General features: G+C 36.3%; 1 protein-coding gene across 13 annotated transcripts in view; it reads left to right on the plus strand.

The window, feature by feature from the left end:
• The window catches only part of DPP10 (dipeptidyl peptidase like 10), a 1,405,335-nt gene that overhangs the window by 1,061,287 nt on the left and 331,905 nt on the right, over positions 1-12,143 (plus strand). For 8 of the 13 annotated variants that reach the window (XM_085001430.1, XM_085001433.1, XM_085001436.1 and 5 more), the window contains one exon: positions 278-372. The exons of the other annotated variants lie outside the window; for them this stretch is intronic. In XM_085001430.1, coding sequence (XP_084857556.1) covers positions 278-372 — 95 coding nt within the window. The remainder of the gene's footprint in view (positions 1-277; positions 373-12,143) is intronic. 13 annotated transcript variants of the gene reach the window in all.

Here is a 12,143-nt window from a genome sequence, read left to right on the forward strand (position 1 = left end):
GCAGATTGCCCATATTTTAATTATCATTTGTTAAACCAAGACTCTGAGTGACCCTCTCACTAACCCTATTTTCATTGCACAATAGACCATGTGTTTGCTGGGCTTCCTGATCTTTGGAGAGGATTTATGTGAGCCAAGTAGAGAAATCTGCTCAGGTTATTAAAGGCTAACAGCGACTCTTCTAATGTGTCTGTTTATTATGTACATTATCTCCTCTATAGTCATAATATTACCTAGTCAATGTGTTTGTCAATTGTTAATATCTCTGTTGTTGCAGATACAGATGTGGTGTATAAAAGCGAGAATGGACATGTCATTAAACTGAATATAGAGACAAATGCTACCACATTATTATTGGAAAACACAACTTTTGTAAGTAATGAATAATTACTTTAATCATTTCAGTATTGTTTAGAATGCTCTCTCGGTGTACATAGTGGCATAATGATCTTTTTTTCAGCTTCAGCACTTGCAGAGCTTTTCAGGTGAAAAGATAGGGCTGGGTGTCATTGGAATCAATAGATCTATTGATACAAAATACCCTCATGACCATCTGCTTTGTTTTCTTCCTATTTATACTTTTTTTGGTAAATGAATGAATATTTTTAAGAATACTTTTGCTTCAGGATGAATATTTATTCCAGTATTTTCTACATAAGCTTAGTCATACAAATGCCAACATTTTAAAAAATGGTTAATCTAATGCAAGTTTCTCCCCTTTTCTTATTTCCTGACTTCCTTCTAATTCTGTTCTGGTTTTTAGGATCAGAAAAGAAGTAAAGGGTAGACTTTGTAGGGGTTGATATGTTTTATTTTTATAATTTAGCATTCCATCAGTACAATATTTCTTCTTCAGAATCTTTGGCCTGATAATGATCAAAATAACTAAATATTAATTTTGTATCAATGTACACATTTATAAAGTTACAAATATATGTGAACTTTGTCTTTGCGATAAATTTAGTCCTTTTATGGTTAGATTTAGCTATGATTAGGAAGCAGTAATCAGTATTGAGGATAGGATATGCTAGTTATTTGCAGATTAAAGTCAATTCAAATTAATTTCATTAAAACTAATTTGGATAAAAAAATTAAATGCCTTATTGTATTTGTTTCTCTATTATAAAGTAACATTTTTGAAAGGGAGTATAAGTCATTAGTGGTCAAGCATTTAGGTTAGGAATAGATGCTTAGTACATGAATATCTGGTTATGGGACTGCTCCATATTGATCATAGCCTTATACAGGTTAATGAGGTACTCCCTCTGGTCATGAATTATGTATTTTTTCATCATTTATTCCTTGCTTTCTTAGTCTCTGTGATACATCAAAAAAGAAGCAAAACAAATTTTTTTGGTTTTTACTCCATTCTGCTGATGATACTTGGTACATCACACCAAACTCTAGTTTTTCTCAATGTGCTGATTAATGTCTTTTTATCCTTATGCTTGTATGTTTAATCTTTTAAAAATCCTTTTAAGCTCTGTTTTACTCCCCTCTATATTGGCCATGACTCTTAATTACCACCAAGTCATATTTAAAAAATATTCTAATTTACTGATCTCCTAAAATGCATAGACCCCCTAAAGACATGTATCTCACAACACAGATAATTAAGTAATTTATAATCCCTAATGGTGTCAAAATTCAGTGGAGGGGATTGAGAATAAAGATTGGAATGTGGTTTACAGTTGCAACTAGTTAACTCAGAACTGCAAACAAAAATACAAATTACCATGATTCCAGATGAATTTCTTCCTCCTAACTCTGATAGCATTATTAAAAACAGTTTTGTTTTTAAAGCTCATGCTAAGCTAAAGTCTGGGTACTTTCTACCCTCATGCCATTCTCTTGGGAAAAACATTTCTTATTAGAGCATAAAAATTTTATTCATACTGCAGGGATTTTTTTCATTGAGCAGTTAGAAATATTTTAATTATATTTATAATTAATTGGATTAGATTACTATAAAGAGCTTTGTAATAAAAGTGTACCAAGGCAATTGAGGAAAAAATATTACTTAAAATGTGATTACAGAATAGCCTGTTGTTTAATAAGACGTATTTTGCAAAAAATGCGACTGCCAATTTATTTTAAAAATTGAGATAACACCACATTGTCATTCCCCTGCTTACATATATTTTAAATATGAATGGTAGGCACTTTTAGCTATGTAATCATGGTTAGCAGACATTATGAGTAACAATAATTTTGGCCGTGGATGTCAAAAATAAAACAAAAGTAAATAATTTTCCTGAAATAATTGTCTTAAGGCATTCTCTTGGATTGGAGATAGGGTGGACTTCTAATGAAGGAAGAAATTAAAGGGTATGTAACTTTTTGAAGAGAAGTTATGTGAAAGAGGTGATTTAGACCCAAAACTGCTCTCAATCATTTCTAAGTCTTTGGAAATGTTATCTCATAAAGCCAGAAGTATTTCAAACAAAGGCTCATTCACAGTGTCATAATGAGCAAAATGTTTCATAAGTATTAGCTATATTTTTTCTACTGCCAATAATTTGAATATCACCAGTGTCTTGGCAGAAAACACCAACAGTCATAAATAGTTCCATTAAATCACTTTTTGAGATTAGAGGGAATTGGAAACATTATTCCAGGCCATATGTGTAAACATTAATAAGAATAAAAAAAAAAAAAGAGCTCATGCACTAATATGGAAAGAGAAATAGAATATCTATAATCTTTTAAAAATATGCTAAAAATAGCATAAAACAGAGTGAAAATTTATGTATAGCAGAGTGAAAATTTATGTATGACTCCAAGGAAAATGGTACCTATGCTTTTTTGGGGCCAACTATTTATTTACAGGTCACTACTAAATTGTAAGTGTGACTAGAACCAAGGAATATTTATGGACTTATCATGCATAGAGAAAACATCAGTTGGTTTGCATACTATTATAGTTTTTTTGTTTGTTTGTTTGTTTTTTTAGGGCCCCACCTACAGTATATGGAAGTTCCCAGGCTAGGGGTTGAATCAGAGCTGCAGCAGCCGGTAGCCACAGCAGCAAGGGATCTGAGTCATCTGTGACCTACATCACAGTTCATGGCAATGTTGGATCCCCAACCCACTGAGCGAGGCCAGGGATGGAACCTGCATCCTCATGGACACTAGTTGGATTCATTTCTGCTGTGCCACCCTGGGAACTTCATGTTTTAGTATTTTTATTTGTTTAATTATCACTTGTTCTGACACTGAATGTTTGAGATGAGGGGATAGATAAAATTTTTCTAACACCAAGAAATCAATGAACTTCTTTTTTTTTTTTTTTTTTTTTTTTTTTTTTTGTCTTTTTGTTATTTCTTTGGGCCACTCCCACGGCGTATGGAGATTCTCAGGCTAGGGGTCGAATCGGAGCTGTAGCCACTGGCCTACGCCAGAGTCACAGCAACGCAGGATCCAAGCCGCGTCTGCGACCTACACCACAGCTCACGGCAACACCGGATCCTTAACCCACTGAGCAAGGTCAGGGACCGAACCCGCAACCTCATGGTTCCTAGTCGGATTCGTTAACCACTGCGCCACGACGGGAACTCCCATTTTCTGATTCATATTTGAGGAAAGAGTTGCCACGTGACAAAATGCAATGCACAAGCAAACAATTGTTGAATAAACGCAACCAAAATATCACCTCTTAAAATTTGAAATAAAGAAAGGTTATCAGAAATTTCTGACCAGCCAGGTGGTTTCACATGCTGACTATAATCATAGTAAATTTATTTGTTAAAAATCTAGCCTCAAAAAGGCATACGAAGAAGGCAATGGAGGTAGACCCTTAGCTCACCTCCTTCCATGGGCACACCAAAATTACAGCTACTTAACAGAATAACTATTGATGATACAAACTAGAACCTATCAGAAAAGATCTTCCCAATTACAATTGCAGAGGTTCTTTCCAAGGAGCAATGGGTCTGGGTCCCATATTGGACTATGCAGTGGGTACTGGAGCAAGAAGAGGTGCCCCCAAAATATAGGGCTCTGAAGGGCAGAGAGGCTTATTTCAGGAGACCTGGAGGACTGTGGGAAATAGAAACTCCACTATGGAAGGACACATACCAATCTCACACACTCCAGGACTCAGGGCAGAAACAGTGAAAGGATCCTGGATCAGATCTACCTGCTGATCTTGGAGAGTCTCCTGGAAAGGCAGGGGCAACTGCAACTTACCCTGAGGATATAGACTCTGGCAGCAGTCATTTTAGGAAGCTCTTTCTACCATGTTGTCACTGATGCTGTCAAGGGATATTTTGAAATCCTCTCTACAGCTTCTTAACCTGGAGACCCAGCCCTGCCCCTACCTACAAGCCTGTCTGCACCTAGTTGAACTCTTCAGGCCAAGCAGCTAGCTTTGCAGGTAGCCCCACATACCAGCAGGCTCCCCTGAGCCCATAGCTGCCTGTGGACACAGTCGTCCACCAGACACACATACCAGTACATAGGCACTAGACCCAGGACCTGCAGGGCCCTGAAGCCAGAGACCTTGAGACTTAGCTCCTTCAATCCCAGATGAGAATGATTCCCCAAACTCTCTGGGACCTGGTCCCACCCACTGGCCAGGTCTAGCTTTGGGACCAGTCTCATCCATCAGCAGTCTTACACCTACTCTGGGACACCTAGATCCTGGGACACAGCTCTGCCTGCTAGCAGGATGGCAGTAACCCCAGGATCATGCTTTACACTGTTGTATGAGCACCAGCCATGGGATTTTTGGATCCCAATTCTGATCACCAGTGAATAGACAATGGACCCAGGTCCACTGCAGCCTCATAGCTTGCCTTTTTAAGACACAACCTACACTCCAGCAAGCCAGCATCATCCCTAGGAACCCTGGTCTCTTGCCTTTCCCACCTCCTAATCTAGGGCACCTTGGGCTCCTCACTCAGTAGCCTTAGGATCCAGCCCCACCAACCAGTGTGCTTATAACAGTTTTGGGACACCCAAGACCCTGCAACCAGAGACCTCAGGACTTGACATTGCCTCCCCAGAGAGCAAAAACCAGGGTCCTTCTGGACCATGATCCTGCCTACCAGTGGTCAATACCAACCCTAGCTGACCCCTGCACTGGCCTCAGCACTGCCCACCAGTAGGACAACGCCAGCTCTAAGATACCTTTTACTCTTCAGCCAGCCACATCATTATGCAGCCGCACTAATCAGTGAGACAGCAGCAGATCTATGACAGCTTAGAACCCTCAGACAGCCATGTCAGAACTGACCCAACCCATCAGCAGACCAACACTAGGTCCAGGAACCTCAGCCCCCAAACCATTTACCCAGAACCTAGCTCTGCCCACTAGTGAGCCAGTTCTAGCCCTGGGACCCTCTGGGGTTCCACAGTCAGCCACCTTGTGGCCTGGTATTATCAATCAGTGGCTGGCAGCCTCTGAACAATTCAGGGCCTGGAAACCAGCTGGACCAGGAGTCAGCTGGGCTTACCAGACTGCCCTCAGTTGTCAGCCCACCATAATATAAGAACCCATATAGCCCACATAGGGGGCAGCCCTAAAGTATGTAGCTCTGGTGACCAGAGCAGGGCTGCTGAGATGCAAAGAATGTCTCCCAAAAAGGCCACTTCCCCAAGATCAGGAATCATAACCAACATATCAGATGCATAGAAATAAAAAAAGCAAATTGGGCAAAATGAAGTAACAGACCAGCATGTTCCAAACAAAGGAACAAAGAAAAAGAACAAAGGGAAGTGGAGATATGCAATCTAACAGATAAAGAGTTCAAGGTAGTGATAATAAAGATAATCAAAGAACTTAGGAAATGAGTTAATGAACAGAGTGAGAAGTTATAAGTTTTTACCAAAGAGTTATAATATGAAGAAGGAATAAATAGAGATGAAGAATCCAGTACTGAAATTAAAAATACACTCAAAGGAATAAACAATAGATTAAATAATATAGAGGAATGGATCAGCAAGTTGGAAGACCGAGTCATGGAAATCACTAACAGTGAACAGAAGAAAAAGAAAAAAATGAAGAGTAAAAAGAGTAAGGACAGTTTAAGAGATCTCTGGGGCAATATCAAGCATAGTAACATTGGCATTATATAGGGGTCCTAGGCATAGGAGAGAGAGAAAAGGGCAAAGAACATATTTGAAGACATAATAGCTTAAAATTCCCCTAAACTGGGTAACACACATCCATGTGCAGGAACCACAGAGAGTCCCAAGTAGAATCACCTCAAAGAGGAGCATACTGGAGTTCCTGTCATGACGCAGTGGAAACAAATCTGACGAGGAACCAATCCTGAGGTTGCAGGTTTGATCCCTGGCCTCACTCAGTGGGTTAAGGATCCAGCATTGCCAGGAGCTGTGGTGTAGGTCACAGCCGTGGCTTGGATCCTGTGTTGCTGTGGCTGTGGCATAGGCCGGCAGCTGTACCTTTGATTCAACCCCTAGCCTGAGAACCTCCATATGCCACAAGTGCGGCCCAAGAAAGCAAAAAAAGAAAAAGAAAAAAATGAAAAGAGGAACATACCAAGACACACTGAAATTAAAAAGGCAAATTACATTTAGAACAGGTAAGTAATGGGATCCTACTTTACAGTACAGGAAACTGTGCTCAGTCTCTTGGGTTAGAATGTGAAGGAAGATAATATGAAAAAAAAAAAAAAGACTGTGTACGTGTGGCTGGGTCACTTTGCTGTACAGCAGAAATTGAAGGAACAATTATAAATCAACTCTAATAAAAAAGATAAAAAGAGGAATATTAAAAGCAGTGAACCAACAAGTTATGTACAAGGGAACACTCATTTGCCTGTCAGATAAATTTTCAGCAGAAACTCTGTATGATATACTTAAAGAAAGTGAAAAACCTACAACCAAGGAAACTCTACCTGGCAACACTTTCATTCAGATTTGAAGGAGAGATCAAAAGTTAACAGTTCAGCATTACCAAACCAGCTTCATAAGAAGTGTTAATGAGCCTGCTCTAAGTGAAAAAGAGAAAAAAAAAAAAGCCATAACCAGAAACATGAATATTTGAAAGGAAATACAGCATATATATATTTGGATGTTAAGTCTTTATCAGTCATATCATTTGCAAGTGTTTTTTTTCCCATTCAGTAGACTGCCCTTCCATCTTGTCAATTGTCTCATTTACATTCAGTTGGTCCCCTTTGTTTGTTTTTGCTTTTATTTCCTTTGCCTGAGGAGACAGATCTCCAAAATATATTGCTACAATTTCTGTCAAAGAGTGTTCTGCATAGGTTTTTGTTTTTTGTTTTTTCCTAGGATTTTTATGGTTTTAGATTTTACACTTAGGTCTTTAATCCATTTTGAGTTTATTTTTGTATATGGTATGAGAAAATGTTCTAATTTCGATTCTTCACATGTGGCTGTTCAGTTTTCCCAGCATCACTTATTGAAGAGACTATCTTTTCTTCATTGCATATTCTTGTTTCCTTTGTTGTAGATTAATTGACCTTAAGTGTGTGGGTTTATTTCTGGGCTCTTTATGCTCTTCCATTGATGTGTGTACCTGCTTTTGTGCCAGTGTCATGCTGTTATGATTGCTTAGCTTTGTAATATAGTCTGAAGTCAGGGAGCATGGTACTTCCAGGTTTGTTCTTTTTTCTCAAGGTTGCCTTGACAATTTGAGGTCTTTTGTGGTTCCATATAAATTTTAGGATTATTTGTTCTAGTGCTATGAAAAATGTCATAGGTATTTTTATAGGGATTCCATTAAATCTGTAAATTGTTTTGGGTACTATGGGAATTTTAACATTAATTCTTCTGATTCTTGAACATTGGATATCTTTTCATTTCCTTGTATCATTTTTAATTTTCTTCATCAGTGTTTTATAGTTTTCACAGTAAAGATCCTTCACTTCCATGGTTAAGTTTATACCTAGGCATTTTATTCTTTTAACTGTGATGTTAAATGGGATTGCTTTTTTTATAGAAAAATAAACAGATTTATTTATATTATTTTTGTATCCTGCATCTTTCTGAATTCATTTACTAATTCTAATTGGTTTTGGTGGATACTTCAAGTTTTCTATATACAAGATCATGTCATAGATTTGCAAATAGTGACAGCTTTATTCATTCTCTTCCAATTTGGATGCCTTTTCTTTCTTTTTCTTGTCTGATTGCTGTGTCTAGGTCTTCCAATACTATGTAAACTGGAAACAGTGAGTGTGGACATCCTTGTCTTGTTCCTGATTTTAGAGGAAAGGCTTTCAGCTTTTCACTGTTGAGTATGATGTGAACTGTGAGTTTTTCATCAATTGCCTTTAAGATTTTGTTATGTTCCATCTACACATTCTATTCTTTATAAATGAAATAGTAAATAAAGGTTCAATTCATACTCCATCTACAATTACTCTATCATTAATCTTGCATTTTTAGGTATACACTTATATATTAATTTTTTACAAAAAAGCAAGATAACTCTCATTAGAGTTATCTCTGTTAGCAGCATTTATTTTAATAAGCTCTCATTCAGTTGAATACTGTTTTTAAAATTGTAGGGTTTTTATCCTTGTTTATGTCCCATTTTATACACACACACACACACACACACACATACATATATATGTAAATTTATATATATATATCCATTAAAATCAAGATTTGATATTTGGTAAAATATAGTATAATTGACTATAAATATTATTCTTAATCACCCTCATTGACGTTTTTGAGAACAATATAGTGAAAACATGTTTGGAAATATATATAGTATATTGAACTATCCAATATGACAGTCACTAACCACATATGGCTATTTAAATTTATTTTCAGATTAAAAAATTAAATTTTAATTATTTAAGTTAATTAAAATAACATATAATTTAAAAATCCATTTTTTAGTCATAACAGCCACATTTGAAACATTCAGTATATCCAAATGGAACCAGTATCTACCATATTAGCTAATGCTCATACAGAGCCTTTACATTATCACAGAAAATTCTTTTGCACAGTGGTGGTATGTATGTATATACAATAAAAATAAAAGTTTTCCTCCATAGCACTCAGTACTCCTTTTTCAGGGCAGCGATGCATATGTCTGTGTGAGTATTTAATTTAAACAGCATGGAATCCTTTTTTATCTACTTAATAACTTGAATATCTTTTTATAAGAACCCTTTTGTTTTTCTCTAATATATTTTAAGGGTACATGGAACACCTTTGCATAATTCACTGTCATATATTCATTTCCCATTATATTCCTGTAAATACACTTGGCAACCATTTTTGAAATATATCTATAAGCTAAATTCATAGCACTACTATTGTTGGACCAAAAGAAATGTCAATTTGAAATGTAATAAATAGTATCAAATTGGCTTAATCAGATCCACCAATAGTATTGCTTGTTAATATACTCAGACTATCACTAAGTATTGCTGACATTTTAACTATTATCAATTTGGCTGATGAAAAAATAGCACGCAATCATTATATTGATTTGCAATTATTTGATTATGAGTGACATTAAGCATTATCTTGTCATAGGTGCATTGACAATTGACTCCCATTTTTTCCCTAAATTCCTTTGTATCAGCTTCAAAAATTAGGACTTGCATGCAATATCCATCTGCAACAACATTTTTTCTTTACTCATTTCTACTTAGCCTGAACTTCACTGGAACCATTCATTCATCACCATTTGAAAAGTCTAGTGAAAGATTCTTTTGAATTTCAAATATCTTATTAGACCTGTAGCTATTGTTAACTGATGGAAGAAGGAATAAACAATGTATGTTAGTAAATGAAGAACAATGGGAGGGTTTGTGAGTAAATGTCTAAAACAAACTCATTTAGCTATAAATACCTAATTAATACAAAAACCATCTGCCCTATAAAATGTTGGAAATACATGCCTTAACTTTTCCCTCACTTTTCAAAGTGAAATAAAATGAATAAGGAAAAGAAACAGGCAAACTGAACATATTCTTCCTGCCTTGGGCTTAATTTGACCTTTATCTGGACATTTTATTTAAAAATGTGCTCTAAACAGATTGATCTAATCATTCTAAACATTTCATAAAAATATTAACTATTAGTTAAATTTAATGAGAAGGGAAAATTCAATAAATAACTTCTGGCTTTGGGAGGCATAACCCTCCCAGACTTCAAGCAATATTACAAAGCCACAGTAATCAAGACAGTGTGGTACTGGTACCAAAACAGACATACAGACCAATGGAACAGAATAGAGAACCCAGAAATAAATCCAGACACCTATGATCAATTAATCTTCAAAAAAGTAGGCAAGAATATAAAATGGGAAAAAGACAGTCTTTTCAGCAAATGCTGCTGGGAACACTGGACAGCCACATGTAAATCAATGAAACTGGAACACACCCTCATACCATGCACAAAAATAAACTCTAAATGGCTTAAAGACTTAAATATAAGACAAGAAACCATCAAACTCCTGGAAGAGAACATAGGCAAAACATTCTCTGACATCAACCTTATGCCTATTTTCTCAGGTCAGTCTCCCAAAGCAACAGAAATAAAAGCAAAAATAAGCCAATGGGACCTAATCAAATGGACAAGCTTTTGCAAAGCAAAGGAAACCATAAAAAAAAAGATAGCTTACAGAATGGGAGAAAATAGTTTCAAACAATGTAACTAACAAGGCATTAATTTTGAAAGTATACAAACAACTTATACAGCTCAAAAGCAAAAAAGCCAACAACCCAACTGAAAAATGGGCAAAGACTTGAATAGACCTTTCTCCAAAGAAGACATACAAATGGCCAATAAGCACATGAAAAAATGTTCAACATCACAGATTATTAGAGAAATACAAATCAAAACTACTGTGAGGTACCACATCACACCTGTCAGAATGGCCATCATTAATAAGTCCACAAATAACAAATGCTGGAGGGGGTGTGGAGAAAAGGGAGCCCTCCTGTACTGTTGGTAGAAATGTAAATTGATACAACTACTAAGAAAAACAGTATGGAGGTACCTTAGAAATCTACATATAGAACTACCATATGACCCAGCAATCCCACTCTTGGACATATATCTGGACAAAACTTTCCTTGAAAAAGACACATGCACCTGCATGTTCATTGCAGTACTATTCACAATAGCCAAGACATGGAAACTACCTAAATGTCCATTGACAGATGAATGGATTAAGAAGATGTGGTATATATACACAATGCAATACCACTCAGCCATAAAACAGAACAAAATAATGCCATTTGTAGCAACATGGATGGAACTAGAGACCCTCATACTGATTGAAGTAAGTCAGAAAGAGAAAGACAGATACTAACTATATGATATCACTTATAACTGGAATCTAATATACAGCACAAATGAACCTTTTCACAGAAAAGAAAATCATGCACATGGAGAGCAGGCTTGTAATTGCCAAGGGGGAGGGTAAGGGAGTGGGATGGACTGAGAATTTGGGGTTAATACATGCACACTATTGCCTTTGGAATGGATAAGCAATGAGATCCTGCTGTGTATCACTGGGAACTATGTCTAGTTACTTATGATGGAGCATGATAATGTGAGAAAAAGGAATGTATACAAGTATGTGTGACTGGGTCACCATGCTGTACAGTAGAAAATTGACAGAACACTATAAACCAGCTATAAAGAAAAAAAAATCATTGAATTAAAAAAAATAACTTCTGGCTTTGGGCCATTAAAATGCAATATTAGTAAATGACAACTCAAACTAATTTGCCCTGGAAACAATTTTTTGAATTTATCCATGTATTTTTGGCGACTAACAGAATTTCTAAGCACAGTTGAGAGGACTCTGCAGTGTTTTCAACTGTGACTATGAGGTGAGAATAGAAAATTGTTTTCTTAGTTTAGAGTTGGGGATTTGGGCTCAAGACACTGTATCTGAAGGTAACCACTGACTGTTCCTTATTGTCATTCCACTGCATTTGACTTGATATTTCAGGTCTTATTTTTTTTCTCAATTAAGCAGAAAGTTCTTCACTACCAGGGAAGTAGAAATTACTCTTTTACTTTACTCTTTCTCTTTGCTTTAGCAAATAAGGGCCATTTATGATATCTCCACTTATTAAATGGATACTGACAAATGAGAAGGAAATGAAGAATTGATATCTTAAGTCCTGACTATGTGGAATAATAATCCACTTGTTAATACACTTAAG

Source organism: Sus scrofa, chromosome 15, assembly GCF_054392235.1.
Source record: "Sus scrofa isolate SSC_HxYL_T2T_F1_AM1 chromosome 15, Sscrofa_HxYL_maternal_Yorkshire_Landrace_v2.0, whole genome shotgun sequence".
Taxonomy (NCBI): Eukaryota; Metazoa; Chordata; class Mammalia; order Artiodactyla; family Suidae; genus Sus; species Sus scrofa.